Below are 23054 nucleotides of genomic sequence, written 5' to 3' on the forward strand. Positions count from 1 at the left end.
AATTAAAACTAAAAAGAAGAGAGCTGTACTCACATCCGCTATATACAAAGGACAGAAGTCTTAGTGCCCTGTGAATAATTTTCTACAAGAGATTTAGAACTGGGTGGGTGGTAGAAAGGGTGAGAATTTGAAATTCCAAGCAATGCAGAATGACACAGCTAAAAAAAATAAACAAGAAAAAATGCTTGATCTCAATTTTAGGCTTCAGCCTCGAAAAAAGTTGCTCTGGTACAAATATCTAAGGAATGGCAGAGTTCCAGTTAGCTCAATTAAGCCTTAACTTATGTAAGAAAGCGTCCTCCTAGATTATAAGTACCTCAGAGTACATTAAGACTGTATCTACATTTTATCTAGTATAATACATGGCATCATGCCTATATGACATACAAAAAAAAGAAATCCTAATGCAATCTATAGTTAAAAACATGATGAACTTTATTTGATGACCAATGATTATACAATGACTTAAGAGATTTATGCATCAGTTTATCTTTTAGGTTCTTTTTCAACCATCAAAAATACAGCCAATGATCCAAGCTTTGAGGAAAATAGCCAAGTGGGATATATTCAGACAAATGATTTAAATTCCAAAACAAATGGGGACAATGATTTATCAGATAGCAAGACAGTTTGTGAGGGGCAGGAGCATATTATAATGGATAAGGCACTTACCTTGCACACAGCCAATCTGGGTTCTTTACCCAGCACCCCATATGGTACCCTGTGCCAGCCAGGAGTGATTCCTGGGCACAAGCAGGAGTAAGCTCTGAATACTACCAGGTGTGCCCCCCAATTCACCCCCTAAAAATTGTGAAAGCTTACTGCATAAACAATTGCTTGATAGATGGGCTTGCTTTTCTCTACAAAAGAAGAGATAAAAACTTTACTTAAAAACTTGTGCCTGCGCTCAACACCTTTATTGCAAACCACAACACCTAATCAGAGAGAGAGAACGAAAGGGAATACCCTGCCATAGTGGCAGTTTGGGGTGGGGAGAGACAGGACTGGGGAGGGTGGGAGGGATGCTGGGTTTACTGGTGGTGGAGAATGGGCACTGGTGAAGGGAAGGGTTCTCGAACTTTGTATGGGGGAAACATGAGCACAAAAATGTATAAATCTGTAACTGTACCCTCACGGTGATTCACTAATTAAAAATAAAAAAAAATTAAAAAAAAAAAAAACTTGTGCCTGTAGAAAGAACGACTGTGACAAAGATAGTTGGAAATGATCACTCTGGATAAGAACTGCATGCTGAAAGTAGGTAAAGGAATAAACATGATAATCTCTCAGTATCTGCACCGCAAACCATAATGCCCAAAAGGGGTGAGTGAGGGAGGGGGAGAGAAAAGAGCAGAGATGGGGGGAGTGTCTGACATGGGATTGGGAGGGAGAGGAGAGAAACTGGGGACACTGATGGTAGGAAATGTACACTGGTGGAGGGATGGGTATTGGAGCACTGTATGACTGACAACAGGAACATGAGAGTTTTTAACTGTGTATTCTCACAGAGATTCAATTAAAAAAAGAAACACCTAAATATAAGCTTAAAACTACCAATGTTCTCTAATGTCTTTTTTATTATAACGGTGACCATTTGGTTTGAAAAAAATAACAACTGATGTGAAAAGGGGGAGGTGAAACCAACTGAAAAGCACAACATAGAAAGTGGCTTGGGACCACTGCGTGAAGTCACAAGCTAAAGTTGATCTACACTCAATTGGCTTAGTATTAGAGAATAGTTAATACTGATAATGAGAAAGCTAAATTATCAACAGAAGGTTTGATTAAAATCTGTGTTTCAAGAGAACAAAAGGGAATTCCCTGCCATAGTGGCAGGGTGGGGTGGGGGGAGATGGGTCTGGGGAGGGGGGGAGGGATGTTGGGTTTACGGGTGGTGGAGAATGGGCACTGGTGAAGGGATGGGTTATTGAACTTTGTATGGGGGAAGCATGAGCATAAAGATGTATGGATCTGTAACTGTACCCTCACGATGACTCTCTAATTAAAAATAAACTAATAAAATAAAAAAAAATCTGTGTTTCAGTCCTGGATGTGTATATTGTCTAAAATAAAATCACTGTATCACTGTCATCCTGTTGCTCAACGATTTGCTCAAGCAGGTGCCAGTACTGTCTCCATTGTGAGACTTGTTACTGTTTTTGGCATATCGAATACGCCACTTGTAGCTTGCCAGGCTCTGCCGTGCGGGCAGGATACTCTCGGTAGCTTGCTGGGCTCTCCAAGAGGGATGGAGGAATCGAACCGGGGTCAGCTGTGTGCAAGGCGAACACCCTATCTGCTGTGCTATTGGTCCAAAATAAAAATGAATGAAAATTTCAAACTATGTAGTTTTTTTAATTTATCATTTCCATCCAGGCCAACAGACAATTTAGAAAATAATCTACTACCAAGTAGACAAAAAATGTGCAAGGGCAATGGATGCTGGTGTCCTGAAGTTTAGCCTGTCAGTCTTCATGACTAATCCATGACCCTGATGGCTTCCTCAAGTGTAATAAAATACAGCACAAAAGGCTGCAGAATTATCAAATATAATAATCTGCTTAGCTTCATTTCCAAGGCAGCAGAGCCCTAGAGAGTCAGGCCCGTTTCCTTACGCCTCAGTACTTGTGCAAGCCACTTGAACCACCTTCCTTACTACAAGTAGAACTTCAGGGACAGCTTTTGCTGCCATCTCCTGCCATCTCCCAAGGCTGGAAGGCCCTGCTCCTCTTTGTCACGCTTCTGCAGTTCATCAAAGATGCTGTAGTTCCAGTGAAAGTCACCAGCCTTCCTGGGCAGAATGTGGACATACACGTGCTTCAGTGTGTCTGGCCTCAGAGCCATCCTGCACAGAAAAGGTGAGAGGAGTCCCCTGGAAACGCTTCACCAACATGTCAACTCTCTGGGCTGCCTGACACAAATTGGCCACTTCATCAGGAGGCAAATCCTGGAAGCAGTCCACTGGCTGAAGGGACACATGAGGACATGTCCTGGTACCACAGGCTTCCTGTTCACAGGGGCAAAGGGCAGTTCTGTTTTAAGAACCACCACACAGGGTTTGATGAAATGCTGGCCAAGTCTGAAGAATGATTTTCTCACAATTGAAGTCTTCTGGACCACTACCTCAGACTGCTCAATGGCAGGATGTCCTGGGATTCACCACGGAGAACTCTCCGCTTCAAGGAGACAGGCAGAGGGCACAGAGTATGAGGATACTGCTTCTTGTAACACTGCCTTTACAGAGGTTTCTCAATGTGACTGACCTTCTCTGTGGACTTTCAAAGCTTCCAAGACCGTGGGAGCTGGGTAGTGAAAGGCAGGAGGGAGCCCAGGGCAGGAGAGGCAGCTGGGCAAGCACCCACTGTGTGTCTCATCAAGTATCCAAACAGTTTTTAATCACCAAGGTCAATTCCAGGTTGGCCTATTAAGTCATAAGTGACTTAAAATTGCTAACAACATAATTTCGACTATATCTGCTAGTGGCTTTCACACATTGAAAAAGTGTGAACATTTCATACTTTGATGACCACCAAAAAGGAGAAGCAACTATAAATATTAATAAAGCAAGAAGAAACCGTCACCTTCCTACCATGCAGGGGAAAGAACCAAGATCACATTTTACCCTTGATTCACATTCCCACTACTGCCACACCAACCCCGACTCGGAAAAGTAGGGCTCAGTGCCGGCAGTAGGCACTGGGTTCATTCTTGGTGATGCTCGGGCCGGCAATGATGCAGTGCTGCGTGGGTATGGAAGTACTTGGGAGCCCTCAAGGAGGGCAGCCTGCCGTGCAGTACCAGATCAACGCTAGAGCGTTAGGAACATCATCTACCATTTCAGTTACCTCCATGGTGCCACTGGTACTGTTTTTGCTGATGAAGAGATGTTACTGTGCACCCTCAAACGCATTTTCCCACAGAAGACAATATTCAACTTAACTGGAATTCTTCCAACAATACAACCTGAGACCCTCCTATTATTAAAACTATAAAATCAATACTTAAAAATTACCACAATTATTTGCTGCATTTCCCAACATTCTACTATATGCCCAATATCCCACTACACTAAAATAAATTTCACATATTATTTGTTAAAAGATTGTACATATAAATTTGCTCTTTAAACATGTACTTGAAAAAAATAGTAAAGCAGGAATCATTTTGGATGAAATCAGTAGTAGTACTAGTAAAATAGGACAAATATATCTAAGCACAAGCTTTGAAATCCCTGTTTCTGCCCTACAATCTAAACTTATTATCCATTTTAATCCAAAGTAATACATTCTTCTCTTTGAGTTTCGTCATGTAAATCTGCTTAAATAGGCAAGGCCTGGTTTTTCAAAACTAATATCAAACTGTAAGCATTAAATTAGTTTAAACTGGAATCAGCTACATGCAATCCAGATGTTAGCATTATCTTTCTTTGAATGAACCTACTTATAAATCAAAAATTATGCCAGCAAGACATCACTGTATCACTGTCATCCAGTTGTTCATCAATTTACTCGAGCGGGCACCAGTAACGTCTCTAACCCTCCCAGCCCTGAGATTTTAGCAGCCTCTCCTTACTCATCTTTCCCAATGGATTGGAGGCTCTTTAAGGGCCAGGGGAATGAGACTATCATTACTGTTTTTGGCATATCAAATATGCCACAGGTAGCTTGCCAGGCTCTGTCCGTGCGGGTGGGTTACTCTCGGTAGTTTGCCGGGCTCTGAGAGGTATATATATAATGGTTAATGTAATTAAAGTAACATAATGGTTAATGTAATTAAAAAAATTTTTTGACAGAAAGACATATATAAAATTATTTAATAAGTCTATCAAGTCTACTCCAGGCGTGCGGGCAAGAGACTCTCTCAGAGGGGATGGGCTCCAGCTTCCTCCCTGCCCTGAACAGAGCTCCCGGTGACCGAAGACCGCCGGAACCTAGCTACAGCCATGCTGGAGGCCCCTCTCCACACATTTGGACAGGCCTCGTGCATGAAGGTACTGGCAGAGGAACCCAGGTGTGTGTATTCCCATCAACAGCCAACATCCAGAGAGAGACTTAAAATCAAGCTCTCAGAAGATATCCAGTAGCCTACTTCTCCCTCTGGGAGAAACTAGCAATCTTTTTAGAGTTTCCTGCCCACATGGGACAGTCCTGCAAGCTTCCCATGGTGTATTCATATGCAAAATCCGGTAACAAGCTGGATCTCATTCCCCTGACCCTAAAGAGCCCCCAGTGCAACATCATTAGGAGGGCCCAGTCGAGATAGACTTCTAAGATCTCAGGGAAAAGACGAAATGAGATGTTACTGAACCCACCTGAGAAATTGGTGATTAACGGGATTTCGTGATCAAGTCTACTCAAAATTTCTACCAGCTCACACCGAAAGAATACAATAACAGAGGCTACTCTCCCATGTTCCATACTAGAACATAACCATCATCACTAAAATACACCATTCTTATTTCAAAGAAAATCTAGAGCCAACGATGTAGGTGATTCAGTGATAAAGGGCATGACTTATGTAAGCAGGGTCCTTAGTTTGATCCTCGGCACCACAAAACATAACACTACTGACTCTCCATTCTTCCTCCCTCAGCTCAGCCCTTGGTAACCACGCCTGGCCTGGCCCGAGGGGGTGAAAAAGAGAGTGAAACCCAAGACTAAAATGATGGTAACCTTTGTAACAGAGTGTCAGGCCACAGGGAGGACCTGCCCACTTAGTTCCCCTTCAGGTCCGAGTAGATGCACTACAGCTCTGGGGGTGGCCATGGACCCCAGAGGTTACTCAGGCCTTCAGTGTGAGGTGATCCCCAGCACCACCAAAAATTAAAGCCAAATACACCACTTTTACAGAAGTTTTAAAAGTTGGGATGAGTCTAAAACAAGCCCAAGTTAAAATTTCTCTTTTTTGCGGGGCAGGGGTCCCACACCCAGCAGCGCTCAAGGTTTATATCTGGGTCACATGCAAGGCAAGCGCCTTACAGGACTACCTACCTAGGCTCCAAATTAACATTTCTATCTCACAAAAGAGCGAACTATGAATAAGTCCAAAACCGTACGGTGAGTTGGAACAAACACAGGTCAACTCCAGTCATCTGCTTGCTCAATATTAAGAAAACATTTTATATGTGAATATGTCAACACTAAACTTTAATTTAAGATTAATTCAACTCCATCTACAGAAAAGATCTTTCAGAGCCTAGGGGATAAATAGCACTAGCGTCAGGGGCATATGTAAGGGATGATCCCTGTTAGATTCCTGGCACCACCCCGCACTGCGACAGTCCCAAAGGTCCCTGAGCACCACAAGGGTGAAGCATCCTTCCAGCCTGGTTAGTCAAGTATGGCTGGTGGTGGTCCCCCAAGCTCCCCTGCACTGCTTGGAGCCTTCCTCTGCAAAAAGGGAGAAAGAAAGAAAAGCTTTAAACCAGAAATCTGGTTTCTCAATCATTTTCTTTTATATCTGGTTTCTCAGTGATCTTCTTTTGTAAATATAAGCCATGAACATATGCCTCATACTTAGCATATCACCCTATAACCCTCTATTTTCCTCCCTATTAAATAAAAAGTTTCTAATAGCCCTCTGAGCTGTCCAAAATTTAAAAATGAATGAAAGAGCAAAAAAATTACTTGTTTACTTAACTAGAAATAACATTCATCCAAAAGACTACCCAAACACTTACATTTGCATACACCATGAGGTAAAATCTTGTCAGGTTTCTGATTTGGGGTTCAGAACTATACTATACAGTAGAAGGGCATTTCCCCATATGCTTCAATGAGCACAGAGCCAGAAACCCTGAGCACTGCCAGTTGTGGCTCCTCACCCCGCCCCGAAAGTATCTGATCTTTTACTATGTAAGTTATTTCTTAGACTCTAAAATAGCTAAAAATTACCAAACTTTAGGAAAATACTTTCTAAACATATGCTCAAATTTTTGTTAAAACAAAGTTTAAAAAAAATTATGCTCTTGGCTTTACAATTAAAATGTAAAAGGCGTGAACTAATAAAAGTCAACTTCTAGGTTATGATTTTGACTATTTTATTCAAGTCCATACAAAAGAAGTTAATGTTTGTTTCCTTTAAGATACAGTCTAGATACTTGAAGAGATTGGCTACGAAGGCAAATACCATGATGCTAGCATGTTTGGAAAGTCAGGTTCCCTTAAAGCAATTTATTACTGAGTGATATATACTCTGATTTCGAGTTCTTATAATCTGTGGTCTTTGAGAATACAAATTAGTGAGGCTTAAGTTTGCAAAAAGTCCTTCTAAGGCCCTAAAAACTATTTCAAGTTATTTTCAGAGTACTGCTTTGAATAAGGTTGAAGGTCTGTGGATCTGCCTCTAGCTAATAATTCAAGTAGTAATCTTAGAATTATTTTTCCAATGCAGTCCTATTAAGAAAGCAAATTACATCAGAGTCAGAGAGAAAGTACAGCAGATAGGGTTCTCTCCTTGCAGACAGTGACCAGGGTCCTATCCCCAGCACTCCTAAGGGTCCCGGATCACTGAGTGGGAGAAGGCGGGAGAAGGTCCTAAGCATTGCTGGCTGTGCCATCCCCCGCCCCCCCACCCCCCAAAAGGTATTTCAGAACTGAGCAAGCTCTCAACAGACTGTAATTAGACTGTGTGATGTTATGAAAAGAAGAACATGAACTGTTGAGTCAGACACACCTGGGATTTCAATCTACCAATTCCTAGGTGTAAAATTAGTATCATACATACTTTACTAGTTCTCTGAGGTCCAGTTCAAGACAGGAGTGACAACATCTAAGAATGTGGTTGGGATTTGAGATAAAGTTCAAAGTACCTTAAAACAAAGGCTAACAAAGTAGACACTCAACTGTAGCTAATAATCTTATACTGCAACTTCTCATACAATTAATAAACTAGATGTATAAAAGAAAACATTTTCCCAATTACATCCAAGTGGATCCAGCATACAGAAAGTGCTGCTCTGTAAAGAAAAGCTTTAGGTAAAAATGACTATGTTCAAGCATTCTACAACAGCTGGCTTTTATAGAAAAGCATCTTTTAAAAAATCTTGTATTTTCTTAAACTAGGTAAAGACATTCTTTTTAAGTCTTTATTATTTGCTTAGCAGTAATCTCTCTCCTTTAAAAGGTAGTAATAAAAAGTAGGTAAAGGGAAATTCTTGGTAACTTTTCAGCATCAATATTGCAAACCATAATGCCCAAAAGGATCAGAGGGAGGGAGGGAAGGTGATAGGAATGCAGGGAGGGAGGCAGGGAGGGAATGGGGGGAGAGAAAGAAAGAGGAAGAGAGGAGAAAAGTGCCTACCACAGAGGCAGGCAGGCAGGCAGGCAGGGAGTGGGGGGTGGGGGGTGATGGGAGGGAACTGGACACTGGAGGAGGGATGGAACGCTGTATGACTGAAATCCAATCATAAACAATTTTGTAAGGGTCTATATCTCACAATGATTCAATAAAAAGTTTAAAAATAAAAAATAATAATTATAAGTACTAAAAATGGTAGTAAAATTAAGAACCTTTATTTACATTTTCTACTTCAAAAGTGACAAAATTAAGGACTGCTTTTTTTCCCCTTTTTTTGGTTTGGGGTCAAGCCTGTTTGTGCTCAGGGCATACTGCAAGTGGTGTTCAGGGGACCATATACAGAGCCCAGGATAGAACCCAGGAAAGTCAAGCACTGGCTTGACCCACTGTACTCTCTCTCAGACCCCAAGGAGTGCTTTCTGGTAGCAATGACATTAGAGTAGGTGCAAAGAAAACTATAGTATTAGTTTCAATTTCTATTAACTGCATCAACTTGGGCAAACGGGCAAAAAAAAAAACACTACTCAACATTTTTTAAAAGCTAGATTAATGACTAATGACTTTAAAGCAGTGCTCAGCAGAACATTTTAAAATTAAGACTTTCATACAAGTAGCAACATATTAACTATGCTGAATGACCAGAGAGACAAATTTAGGCGGTAGACCTTACAGACCTCTCAGTCCTGGTAAGCCTCTGAAACAAATTTCAGGGCACGTAAGGTGCCTGCTTGCCTTGCATGTGGGGAACCGGATTCAATTTTCAGCACTGCCACAAGGATCCCTAAGCACAGAGCCAGGAGTAAACACTGACCACCACTGGTACAACAAAAAACCAAGATATACATACACAAACAGAGATACAGCTGAGTAAATATGTATGCAATTATCCTCCATGAATTTCTTTAAGTTGAAAATTCTTGAGTTTATCACTAAGGAACTTTTTAAAGAAAATGATTACCACTACTTATGAGAAAACTCTCTCTTGACATTATTTCTTTTAATCTCCACAATATGTGAGAAAGAATGCTATACTTTCCATCTAAAGTTAAGAAAACAAACTAAGGAGTCTATTAATTCTATAACTTTCTTGAATACTGGTGCTAAACAAAGGTTACTGTAGCACTGATTTGCTCCAGTGGGCACCAGTAATGTCTCCATTGTGAGACTTGTTACTGTTTTGGGCATATCGAATAAGCTATGGAGTGCTAGCCAGGCTCTGCCGTGTGGACAGGATACTCTCGGTAGATTAATAAAAAATAAAAGTGATGGTTCCATTAAAGAAAATCATTTCTAATCCAGGAGATAAACTGGGGCTGGATAAAGTACAGCAGGTTAGGAGCTTGCCTTGCACTCAGGGGCCTGGGTTTGACCCCAGCACCCTTAAGCCCACCAGGAATGAGTCCTGAGAATAAGCCAGGAATAAAACCCTAAACAAGGCTAGGTGTGGCCCCAAAACAGAGATGAGTTTTTGAACACTTGGTCATTAAGGGAAACAGCAAGGTAGTTACCATGGCTGGTTAGACAAGAAAAGAAACATTTTGCTTTTCTAAGAGGAGGAAGTTGAAAATAAGCAAAGATATGTAACTGAAAGGAAAGAAAGGGACTTCCACAACACAAATTTAACAGAAAGTAGTAGGTAAGCTTCTTGAAACAAGATACAAATTCTCAATAACTGAGTTAATAAGGGAAGTAATTAAAAGTTTGTGAAAGTTCATGCAGGATCCTTACTAAAAACCAGAGACCAAAATACGGTGCCCCCAGTGCCTACAGACAAATCCAGAGTAAGGGGCAGGCCTTGATGCAGCCACCCCTGTCAGATCCCTAGCACCCTGGGCGGCCCCACCTCCATCACCACCACAAAGCAGCACTAGGCATGACAAGTGCAAGCCCAGCAACCCCCAAATAAATGCCCCACCAGAAAACTCGAGTATGATGTCAGACACCGTAACGCCAGTACCATATTTCTCTGCAATTCCCTGCGAAGTGATTTTTTAAAAAATAAAGAACATCCAGATAATCTAGAATGAAAATACAGCCAACAGCAGGCCATGCTATATAAATATAAGATGCTGGGTTCAATCCCTGGCCATGGGGGGGGGAGGGGGAAGGGGAGGGTTTAAAAAAATAACACCAGAAAATTTTCCTTCAGGTCTCAAAGAGTTAGTCTGAATTATATAAACTTCCTGAACTACAGAAGCTCTGTTACTACTTAAATTTTATAAATAATGTTCACATAAAGCTTCCCCATTTTATTTGAATAAATTGACCATGACAAATACATTATTTGAAAGAGCAAATTCTTACACTCTATCCTATGCTACTAGAATAGTTTTGAATTCATAATTGTTATGAATTATTTTCCAGCATCATCTGAACTGCAATCTAGCAAGATCAGAGAAAACAGTATTTCACAACTTCATACTTCTCTTTAATTTTTAGAGAGGTACTGACAGCTACAACACAATTATCTGTCCTTGTATTATCATAATGAAAGATCAGCCTAAATGCAAGCAATACTTTGATGAGTTGGTTACAGCTTACTCCACTGCTTATAAGAACACTAGAGAATGAAAAACAAATTTAAAAGTTAATCCCTCACTCTGTATGATTTGCAAGATTTGAGCTTTTCTGTAGTCTTGTTCAGGTAGTTGGAAGCAACAATTTCTCTACGAGAAACCTATTTTGACATTCGAAGATATCCCTCCAAACCTGGTAGCAAGGAAAGTAAAAACAGTAACATCAAGTGGTCCTATTTGTTGCTAAACTCTTGTGTTAATAAGAACATCAGAAACGATCTTAAAAATTGATGTTTTCTAATGTCACTTTGTAGGTTCCATCTAGTGACCTCCACATCAATCATAGTCCTCAAAAAGGCAGAGCTCTGTAAAGCTCACTTAGAATTTTGGAGAGAACATGACAACAGATTCTACCTACTAACTGAAGTCACTTTCAGATCATTCTTAAACACAACCACTTTCATAATATCTCATATTCCGAAATTGCTGGCCGAAAGTGTAAAATCAGAGATACTAGCACTTTCATTCAAACATTATCCCTTCCATCTCATCATTTTTTAAAACCACGTGGACAAAATCCTGAATAATACAGATGAGGACTGGTCTTTCACAATAGGAACAAGAAGGTTCGCCTGACAACTTAATCCTACAGGGTAGAACAAAATTTTTGTTCAGGAGACATATTCCAACAGCAAGGAAAGAAGAGCAGGAACTTTGGGACAGCATTATTTGGTTCAAATCTTAGCTCCCAAGATATAAACACAGCCACAGCCTCTTTAAAAAACTTTGTGGTCCATGTTGTTCCTTAGGGTGTACACACACACACACACACACACACACACACACGAAAAAAAACACTGAAACATTTAAAAGTGAAATGATGTTCTGTGCACTGTACAAGATATTACTGATAGTTTTCAGTCATGAAAAATTTATAAACACAAAACGTTTCTAATTGTTTTTCATCTTTAAAAAATATATCCCTGGAAATCTTATGAAAAGGTCTAATTAAAATACAAAATGGTGCATTAAACTGTGGTGTGGTCCACAGCTTAATTTATGCCAGAGAAAGGCATATTCTCTCTGGTTGTGAATGAACAATAATAAAGGCACACTTAAAATACATACCCCAAACATTAGAAAGATCCTCAGTTTACTTATGGGACTCTATCTGAACTATAAGCTTACCTAGTTTAAAATATCCTCTAAAGAGTACTCATCGCATTATGAATGCAATGAGTTCTCCAATCATGTTTACCCATAACTTTTATGAAAAAGAATCTAAAATCAGCACTTGAGACCTTTGGTTAAGCTACTTTAAATTTCTTTAAACTGCAGTAACGATATAGCCAAGTAATAATGTAAAATAGTTACAAGTATGTACACAAGTATACACAATTTTTATGAACTATGCACTATTTCTGACTAGCAACTCATGCAAACTACTGTTATATAAAAGACTGCTAACCAAGAAGGAATTTTTTGATAACTTACATTCAAACATTTATCAAAAAAATAAGTGAAATATCATACCAAACATAAAGCCATTATCAAAAAGGGCTCAAGATTGATGACTTAAAATTTTACATGTTAAAAAGCATAGTACTTTTCAAAATGAACTATTTAAGAACATCGTTCTTATGGGATAAAAATCCACAGAATAAAAAAATAGCAGATATTAACCACTAATACCAACGTCAGTCACAAACTTTATTCAAGCATTTTAGATAAAGTGAGATAGATACCCTAACAAATGATAGAAAGGGTTCAAACTGGCTCATAAACACAGAGCTATTTTTAAATTATCAGTTCCTTTACTACGTGTTAAACTATCACATAATATTGTACTATTCAGCTAAAGGAGCAATTAAATCCCCACTACCACTTCCACCCAACAATGCAAGATCCAGAAAAACAGGAACCCTGGTCTTTTAAGCAGTAATGATACATAGTTCAAGTCCCTAGAACAGTGCCTGGCTGGCATAGAGTAAGCACTCGATATACACTGGATGAAGGAATCACAGGTAGAAACAGTCAAACCTCTCTTAAAGAGTTCAAAGATCACAAAGCTAGATTTTTAAACCTAGAACTGGTTAATCACAATATGAAGGTAGTATGATCAACATAATAGAACTGAGGTCAAATTAAGCAATTCCACATCGTAGTAATCTAAACTAGAACTCCTACTTCAAGAAAAGCACATTCCCCAGAACTTGCTAACTTCCGAGTAACTTGAAATTCTGACAATAGTGATCCCAGGTGCGTTAAGAGGCAAACTACTATCCCGCACAAAACTGGCAGATGCAGCTCCATTCAAAGGGAAATCATCCCAGTGAACTTCATCAGTGCTCTCTGAACGTTTCTCACTTTCTTCATAGAAGTGAGAATGACATGTGTTAGCATCACATGTACTCTTCCTTCTCATTGCTAAGGATGCCTGCGAGCCTCAAGTTCTCCAGGACAGTTTCTTGCTCAACTAAGACCCTAATATTTAAAATAAAAGAATGCTTTTACAAAAAAAAAAAGAAAAGAAAAAGAAAGAGAAAAAGAAAATGAGTTCATGCTCCCCCCCTTTCTTCCAATGTTTTAAGACTCTGAGAAAGTGGGGGGTGGGGGGGAGGTTCTACGCTTAAAAAAAAAAACAAAACCTTCCTTTCAATTGCTAGTTGGTCCACCTAGACGAAGGGACCTGCCACTGGAGCGCCTTGAGCAAGTAGGTCCAGTCTCTCGGGCCAGCAGCACCTTTCGGACGGCTGGCCACTGGCTCTGGGGATCAGATGCGACACCCTAAGTTCTACCCTACCCACGAGTCGGGGCGAGCAAATGACTCAAAGCCCCAGGAGGAAAAGTTTCTACGGAGAAGAACCTGTGTCGCACCAGATACAGCCTGCGGAGCGGGGCGAGCCACACGCTGGGGGAGCAGAAGGGTGGGGGGGACCCAGAAACGGGGCCTCGGCGAGGGCCCACGGGGTGCCTGCTGGCCGCGCGGCGACCCTGCCCGCGGGCGGCGGGGCCACTTCCGCCCCAAGTTAGTAAAGTGCCGGGGCGCACGGGGGTGCGGCGGCCACCGCACGGCCACGACGTGGAAGCCCTGTCACTGCGCCGGGCCGGGGGTGGCAGAGGAGCGCGGGGAGCTGGGGTTGGGGGGGGGGTCCCTCCGCGGCTCGCCCCGGGGTTGCCCAGCCTGCTGCCTTGGAGGGGGGAGGCGAGTGAGGAAGGGGACCGGGATACCCGGGGGTGATGGGGGGAGTGTCCTGATCTTTTTCTTTTTTTCCTTCCCGAAGTTGCACACCCGCCCCGCGCGGGACGCCCCGGCCGGTCCCCATCCCTCCCCGCGGGGCCGCGCGTCCCGGGGAGCCGGCCGCGGGAGCGGGGCGAGGGGTTGGGCCTCCGGCCCCGCCGAACGCGGGGAGGCGCCGCGCGCGGAGTCGGGGGCCCCGCGCCCCGCCCGCCCGCCCGCCGCGAGGGGCCGCTCCGGGGCGGGGGCGCGGCGCCGGGCCCCGGGGAACGGCCCGGGAGGGCGGCCGAGCGGGGCCCCGCGGCGCCCCGTTGCCGGGCAGGCTCGCGCCCCGCGGCCGGCGGGTGGGGGGAGGGGAGGCCGGGCCTGCGGCCTGTTGGGGGGGAGTTCAGCCCGGGCCTCGCGTGCGCCGCCCGGCCGGGCCGCCCCCTCCCCGCCCCGGGGGCCCCCGGGGGCCCCCGGGGGTCCCCGGCACCCCCCCGAGAGACTCACCGGAAAGGCCCGGATCCGCATCTTGGTGTCCTTCCGGCTGCCCGTGCCTTTGCTCAGATTCGACATGGTGCTCGTCCCCTCCCCGGCGGCGGCTTCGGGTCGCGCTCCGAGGCGCCGGTGTCACATTTAAGGCGGGCGGGCCAGGCGAGGGGCGACGCAGGCGGCGGCGGCGGCGGCGCGGCCCCCGGGCAGGGCTGAGGCGCGGGCCGGCCACTGGGCGGCCGCGGCGGGGGCGGCGGCGGCGGCGGCGCGGGCTCGGCGGAGGGGGCTGCGCTGGCGCGGCGGCTCCGCGGGGTCCCTCTCACGCCCGGCTCGGCTCCCTTTATCGCGCTCCTCCGCGATGGCGGCGGCGGCGGCGACGGACAAACATCTCACTGCGCAGGCCGAACGTCCTCCTCCTCCTCCTTCTCCTCCTCCGCCTCAGCGAGACGAGATCCGGCCCAGAGGGTGGAGGGGGGAGGAGGGAGGGAGGAGAGCCGGAGAGTGGAGAGATTGGGGGGAGGGGGGGGCGGGAGGACGGGAGGGGGAGGCGGGCGGCCGCGGCGGGGGACGCTCGGCTCTCGCGAGAAGACGGCGGCGAGCGCGCTGCTCCGGCTGGGGCGGGGCAAGGCCCGGCGGGCGGGCGAGACGGCGGGGACCCACCCCCTCCCCCACCCCCACCCCGGGCGGGGGTAGCGGAGGAGAGCGGCGAGTGGCGCGGCGTGGGCGGGGCCGGCGGCGTGGAGAGGTGGGCAAAGGGGCGGGGTTCGGGGCGGGAGGCGTCACCTGCCTTTTTGAAATGGGAGCGACGGCCGCCGGGTTCCGGGCGGAGGTGGCCGCTGATTGGTGGAGCCGAGCGGAGGTCACGTGGGCCCTGTGGGCGGGGAAATGGCGGCGAGGCCGAGCGAGGCGGTAGCGGGATAGGTCGAGCTGGGCTGGGCGGGGCCAGACCGGGCGGGGCTGGACTGGGCTGGGCGGGAGCGGGAGGAGGCTACAGTCTCGGGGCGGGGCGTGGGCTCCGCGGTCGGTTCGCTCTGGCTCAGAACTGGTTCCTCTGTGTTTTCTAGGGCGGGTGGGCTGGGGGTAGGTACCGGAGCGTTCGCCGGAAAGTTAAACGGAGAGCATGTGCGGGTTTGGAAATTAGCGTCTAGATGGACGTAAGCTTAGCAAGGGATCGGGTGTAGAAGTCGCTCACTGGGACTGTCAGACAGAGAGGTGGTGTTAATGCACAGAATTTCCATAAACTTGCAAAAGTTCCAGAATCTCTTGATCCACGGATATTATATGGGGAATTCAGCGTTTAGTGGTAGTAAATGTCGTTGTCGCTAAAATGAAAAGACGGGTCCCTTACTGTGCTGTAATATTTGGGTAAACGAGGTTAAATAGTAGATGCAACGATATTAAACTTGTCTTGAACCTGTTACATCATTTTTACCATTACCGAGAGTATTGAAGGTTTTGAAAGCCAAAGTTATCTTTGCTTTCGATGTTAATTTGGAAGGAGTGTTAGCTTCTTTGGTTTTTTTGTCGTTGTCAAAAGGTTTCACTGTTCATTAATTGTGAGTCACCCCTCCTAATTTTGCTCTTTGCCCACTTGGTGTCATGCAAATTTCTGACTGCAGGGGAATATTGTGAAGTTTGGGATTTCATTTAAATTAAATAAGGCCCTATTGTTGGGATGGGTATCTCACTTGGAAGCCAGGGTTTGCTGCTTTTTTTACCTGGCAAACTTAATAAGACTGAAACATAGTATTTAGTTGTTTACTACAAGAAGAATTTGTCCTAAATTAACTTAATGCTGACAATTAGATTTACTAATTTTGTGATTTCATCCCCTACTCAGATGAAATGGCCTATTGGAAATAACATTTTCTTATTTTGTTTTGTGGTATTTGCTAATCAAAACATGAGCTTAAGCAACAAGGATGTTGCCTGAAGCAATATCTGTGTACATGCTGAAGCTAAAAATAGGTCATCCAGAACCGGGTTGATAAGGTAAGATTGGGAAAGGCTGACTTAAATAAAAGATAATTGGATGGGAGTTTATAATCTGTATGCTGATTGAACGTCGAATCCATAATCATTAGAATATGATATCTGATGTCTTCTATTGGTTACATGATCATGTGACCCACTTTTTTTTTTTGGTAATGTAAGAATATAGGCTCTGCACTGTATGACAGAAACCCAACCATGATCAGCTTTGTTACTCCTTATCTTAACGGTGATTCCATTAAAAAAGAATTATACCTAAGGACTTTTTATACTTTCTCCAATTATGAAAATATTAATAAACTTGTATCATGTGATTATAAGATTTAAAAATAAAAAAACTGGGGCTGGAGCGATAGCACAGCAGGTAGGGTGTTTGCTTTGCACGCAGCCGACCCAGGTTCAATTACCATCATCCCATGTGGTTCCCTGAGCACTGCCAGAGGTAATTCCTGAGTGCAGAGCCAGGAGTGACCCCTGTGCATCGCCAAGTGTGACCCAAAAAGCAAATAAATGTAAAAATAAATAAAAATTTTAAAACTTTGTATAATGAAAAAAAAAAAAGAATATTGGCTCTGGAGTCATTGGTTTAAATGCCAGTTCTACACTTTACTGGCTGTGTCATGTATCTCACGGAGCGAGGTTTTAGTGCTTGGAGTTCCCTCTCTGTGAAGTGGAGGTGAGAATAATAGTTTCCACCTTGGACTACTAGGAAATTTAGACTATTTAATACATTCTTAAAGTCCTGAGAACAATACTCAGCACAGAGTGACCACCAGGTAGCTGTAGACTATAATTTTCCTGAGTACTTAAGGTCAACATCTTTATGCAATAGGTAGCTTCTAGAAAATACAAATAGTCTTTTATAAAATGAATCTTATTTTAAAACTAAGCCAGTTTCCAGCACTTGTGATTTCACACACAAAGTATTTTTAAACTGCTGGGGCAGGGGCCAACACAACAGTACAATGGATAGGATGCTTGCCTTGCATGCGGCGTCCCATATGATCTATCCCCAGCATCACAGATGCTCTTCGGAGAATCACCAGGAATAATCCTTGAGCACTGCCAGGTGTGGCCCCAAAATAAACTGCATCAGTGTCATTCCATTGTTCATCGATTTGCTCGAGCAAGGCACCAGTAACGTCTCCATTTGTCCCAGCCCCGAGATTTTAGCAGCCTCTCCTTACTCGTGGACAATTGGAGGCCCTTTCAGGGTCAGGGGAACGAGACTTGTTATTGTTACTGTATTTGGCATATTGAATACAGCAGAGAATACAAGCAAGTATGTTAAAACCAAACACGTGTGTGCTGCTTTAGACACATCAGTGGGCTACAGTATCAGAGGTCATGTGGCCGCAAAGCGGCCTGGTGCTTCCGGGAGCTTTGTTTTATATAGTTTCTGGATCTTGGCCATTAATGGGATTGCATGGCGCCAATATAAAGCTGGCATCTTAATGTTGTCAGGCAGGAGCACTAAAATGGAGTAATGGAGGCAGGAGAGACAGTACAAGGGGTAGGGCACTTGCTTTGCTCTGATCCCCAGCATCCTGTATTGTCCCACCAAGACTGATCCCCGAGTGCAGACCTAGGAGTAAGCACTGAGCACCACAAGGAGCAGCCCGAGAAACACAGAAAAGGAATAAGTATCATGTGGCTCCATCATCTTACTAAAGAAAAATGATTTAAGCCCCATAACCAGGGAAAGTTAATTTTTTTTTCTTTTTGGGTCACACCTGGCGATGCACAGGGGTTACTCCTGGCTCTGCACTCAGGAATTAACCCTGGCAGTGCTCAGGGGACCATATGGGATGCTGGGATTCGAACCCGGGTTGGCTGCGTGCAAGGCAAATGCCCTACCTGCTGTGCTATCACTCCAGCCCCAGGAAAGTTAACTTTTAAAGACAGTTCTTTAAATTGATTTAGCCATATGAGTGATAATAATCTTACATGAGCATTGAAAAAGCCTCTGCTTTAAAGTATGTTTTTAATTATGAAACAAATAATCACCCTTGATTTAGTTGGAGAGCCTCATTTTTCATATTTAGCATATGGTAAGCAATTTAGCTGCTTTTGAAAGAATCACAACCATATTCTGTTAACCACGAAGGACCAACAAAACCCTTGGAAGTGAATTTATCCATCACTGTCATTTAGAGATTGACGGCTTTTTATTCTTCTGTTTGTTCCTTTATTTAAGAACTATTCATTATATTTATTAAACGGATGCTTTAGTAGAGAGACCTCACATTCAAAAACATATAGTCCTTTCAGATTCAAAATTTGGAAGCCACTAACCCAACATGGATTTGGCAACTATTCTTGACACATTCCAAGCCAGAAATTCGAAGTTTTTCCTATTTAGAAATTCAGAATCTTTCAAATATTTATGAAATAGCCTCTAAAGCAACAACAAACTAGTTTTTTTTTTAATGCATTGTTTTACAATGTTTTGCGTTTGGTTTCTTTTCCCCCCCGCAGGTGGGAGGGAGGCCAGGAGTGAGGGTGGGGCCTTATTGGTCACACTTGGCAATGCTAAGGGGCTTCTCCTGGCTCTGGGTTTGGGAGTCCCTCCCCACAATGCTCAGGGCACCCTGCGGTGCCAGGGTCCAAAACTAGGCCCCCCATTGCTCCAGACCATTGAATCAGGTCTCCAGCCCCTGGCAGTAGTCTTGACTGGCAATCGGATGATTAACTTTCAGGATATTCAGGGGGTTTCCCTTCTTGCTTGGTTTTTGTTTATGTTTTTGCCAGCTCACCCTTGATCTACGGGAGAAGACAGCGCAGGGATAGGTTCTCACTAGATGTTGCATGCCTGCCGGTTGGCATTCCACCTATGCTAACTCTTGCCTGACCCAGCTGACCCCATTTCCGTGTATTTGTTTGCAGCACTTGGGAATCAGAGAAGCTTGGGTGGCTGAGAGGACCAGCCCCTTTTCTACATCCCAGTCTAGAAAATGGACATTGTGGATCATGAGGAACTGATGACAGGGATCGGCCTCCTTTTGGCCAGAGTTTCTAGGTCTCCAGGATACCAAGCTCCTTTAATTACCGTATCAGTTCTGCTGATTTGATTGTGCAGACATTGGTTATTAAAACAGCTGACAGCTTCCCTATTCAATTAGAAAGACCTGTTCAGTGATGTTTGAACTGACAAATACTATTCCAGGGAGAAATGTATGTTTTTTTCAAATGGGAAGGGGGAGATTGGTGCATATTATCATTTCCTTGAACATAAGGAATAAATTATCTCTTTTCTTCCTTGTCTCCATCAGGCAACTGATAAGTACAATAGATCATTGGGTATGGAATTGCACAGAGAGGGAGCATTTGTATTGATTTGTGACACGTAGGACAATTCTGTTAAGAACATAACCACAAACACCTACATAGATAAAAATTATGGGTTTTACAATGCACTTTTCTTGCTATATATATCACTGTCACTGTATCACTGTCATCTCGTTGCTCATCGATGTGCTCGAGCGGGCACTAGTAACCTCTCCATTGTGAGACTTGTTACTGTTTATGGCATACCAGATACACTACGAGTAGCTTGCCAGGCTCTGCCGTGCGGGCGAGATGCTCTCGGTATTTTGCCAGGCTCTCCGAGAGGGGCGGAGGAATCAACCCAGGTTGGCTGCATGCAAGGCAAACGCCCTACCCACTGTGCTATCACTCCAGCCCATACTATATATATATATATCTGTATATATATATATGTATATATACAGATATATATATACAGATACATACACAGATATATATGTATATATCTGTATATATATACACACATATATATACTCATATACATACATATACATATATAGTGTATATATACTATATACATACACATAATATAGAAGAGAATCACACAAAACGTGAAGATATGAGGCAAATTACAAACTTAAAGAAGAATCTTAAATGTCCACTATATTACAAAAACCTGAAAAACTCATTGCTCAAACTCAGTCGGGGTTTTATTACATTGCCATTTAAAGCATCTCATTGGCAACTGAGCTATTCTTGACAGTATCCTGTTTATGCCACATTTATCAAGTAAATTAATATGTTGGAAATAAAAATACACAAATGCAAACAACTAATTTAACAAACTAAATTCTCGTTTAAAAGGTATAGATATGGCATTTATGTTTTATTTTGAAGAATTTCCTCTTTTTTATAATAACTGGATCAAGAACTCCCCAAGGACAGTTATGAATATGTACTGCTTTCATTCGTGATGAATAGTAAATAGGTTGAAATTTATGGTGCTTTGTGAAGTAACATAATTTTAAAATTGAGATAAAGCATGGTTCCAAGATTTGTAAAAGTATAGACTAGAAACCAGGGAGATAGCGGAAAGGTTATAATGCATGTTTCACGTGCTCAAGGTCCCAAGTTCAATCCCTGGCACTGCTTTGTATAACCCTGGTGACTCTCAAGTACTGATGGACACAAGTGTATTGAGTTCCTGAGCCTAGATATCAAACTGCTTCAGGCCTTCATAACCAGTCCAAATACATCCATGAGTGGCCTCCAGCCCCCAGAGCTTACTAGGGAGTCCCCCAAAAGTAGAGCATAAAGTTTACACTATATTTAGTAATCATGTAAACTATGCCTACCACATCAATGTGATAAACTAGTATTATCTTTAAACTTCTTCAGGAAACTAGTTGCATTTAATTAACTATAAAACTGTTTTCTTATATCCTGAACTAGTGAAAATCAAACCGAGGTAAGGCCAGGGAGTCCTGGAAGAGATAAAGAATAACCTTAAAGAGGGGGCAGGGCGGTAGTACAGCGATAGGTTGGATATTTTCCTTGCACACAGCTGACCCGGATTTCATCCCCAGAATCCCATATGGTTCCGAGCACTGTCAGGATTAATTCCTTAGTGCAGAGCCAAGAGTGACCTCTGAGCATCGCCAGGGTTGACCGACCCAGAAAGTCAAAAAATAAAGAAAAAGAAGAAGAAGGGAAAAAAGAACCTTAAAAATACTAACAAACGAGAGCAACCAAGAGATTGCAGGCAGGAGACTGAGACTCATGTCCTAGAGCTACCCTTGTCCACTACAGGATGCTGGCCACTCAGCTCTCAGCTCTGTGCCTAGGAGCTCTGCTGTCTGCCATCCCCACTGCACCACAGGCAACCAGTATATGATCCCACCAAAGGCTGTGAGCCCTAGGGGAGCAACCACTACTAGCCACGTGTGTGAACCCTTAAGTCAGGCATGATCTCTTCCCCGAGCCCTGCGTGAGTACCACAGTCACAGCCAGAATGTGTGTGAGAACCACAGCTAGAGTGTGATTCCCGGGAAGCACCACAACCACATGCGTGAGCATCGCAAGCACGTGCGTAATCTCTGGTCAGAGCTACAAGCACAGCAGCAGAGGGAAGGGAAGGAGGGGGAAATACTGGAAAAGGATTGTTGGAGCTGGCTCAATGGAATCAGGAATGGTTGACCACCCCCCATCTCCCCCAACTTCCGGCAGCTTGGCAGTCACCCCCACAAGCCACCTCCAGCCATATAATCTCCTCAATGGCCATGATCCAGAGACTCGGTAATAAATCTCTTGGGAGAGAGCACAGAACAGTATGCCATAGCCATGTCTCCAGACCCCACACCAGGCTGTTTCATTGGGGGCAACCCGGAAGGGGGCGGCTGAGGCCCCTTTCTGCCCCAGTGGAGCCAGCCCTGGCAGCTGAAAACCACCAGAACTCAACCACCACCATCACAGCCGCTCTCCCCATGCTCAGACAGGCCTCACATGGGACTGAATCTATTCCTGGACATCTCATACTTTGCACCACTGATATACCAAGAGTTGCATACCATAGTCAATGGGCTTTAAAGAAGGCAGCCAATCTTTTTTTTTTTGCTTTTTGGGTCACACCCAGCGATGCTCAGGGGTTACTCCTGGCTCTGCACTCAGGAATTACTCCTGGCGGTGCTTGGGGGACCATATGGGATGCCGGGGATCGAACCCAGGTCGGCCGCGTGCAAGGCAAACGCCCTACCCGCTGTGCTATCACTCCGGCCCCCAAGGCAGCCAATCTTAGGGGGAAATACATTTATACAGATACATATATAAACACACAAAGCTCAACCTTTAACAATATGTTACTAATCTCTTATTGAAGGACTTAATGGATCCTGGGTGAAATATAACAATCTTCACACACACTTGCCTCAGAGAAACCCTTTTTGGATCATTTTTAGCACATTTTTCATAACAAGCAGTACAAAATAAATTACTTTGGTTCCGCTTTGGGGGCCAGGGTTTGGGGTTCGGAATGGATACATGTGAGTTATAGTGGTAGGAAGGTGTAATTTGTGTTAGAATATTAAATCACAAATATTGTGAACAACTTTATAAAAATAAAATAAAAACGAATTGTTGGAGTCAATTTCTATTCCAAGTTAATACAAATAAATTTGTAGAGCCACGTGGCTTATAGTTATGAATGTCTGAACCTTCTGTCTTGGGCAGAAGACCCACTGAATGGCAAAAAGAGAAGTATTCATAGAGATCCT

At 43.9% G+C, this 23054-nt stretch overlaps 1 protein-coding gene across 2 annotated transcripts in view; it reads right to left on the reverse strand.

Annotated features, from left to right (window-relative positions):
• Positions 1-15006, reverse strand: part of CUL3 (cullin 3) — a 108659-nt gene extending 93653 nt beyond the window's left edge. Inside the window, exon 1 of one of the 2 annotated variants that reach the window (XM_055121619.1) lies at positions 14545-15006. In XM_055121619.1, the coding sequence (XP_054977594.1) occupies positions 14545-14610 (66 nt within the window). In that variant the 5' untranslated portion in view covers positions 14611-15006. The remainder of the gene's footprint in view (positions 1-14544) is intronic. The other variant, XM_055121620.1, reaches the window with a different exon arrangement.
• Between the last annotated feature and the right edge of the window lie 8048 nt (positions 15007-23054).

This window comes from Sorex araneus, chromosome X, assembly GCF_027595985.1.
Source record: "Sorex araneus isolate mSorAra2 chromosome X, mSorAra2.pri, whole genome shotgun sequence".
Lineage (NCBI taxonomy): Eukaryota > Metazoa > Chordata > Mammalia > Eulipotyphla > Soricidae > Sorex > Sorex araneus.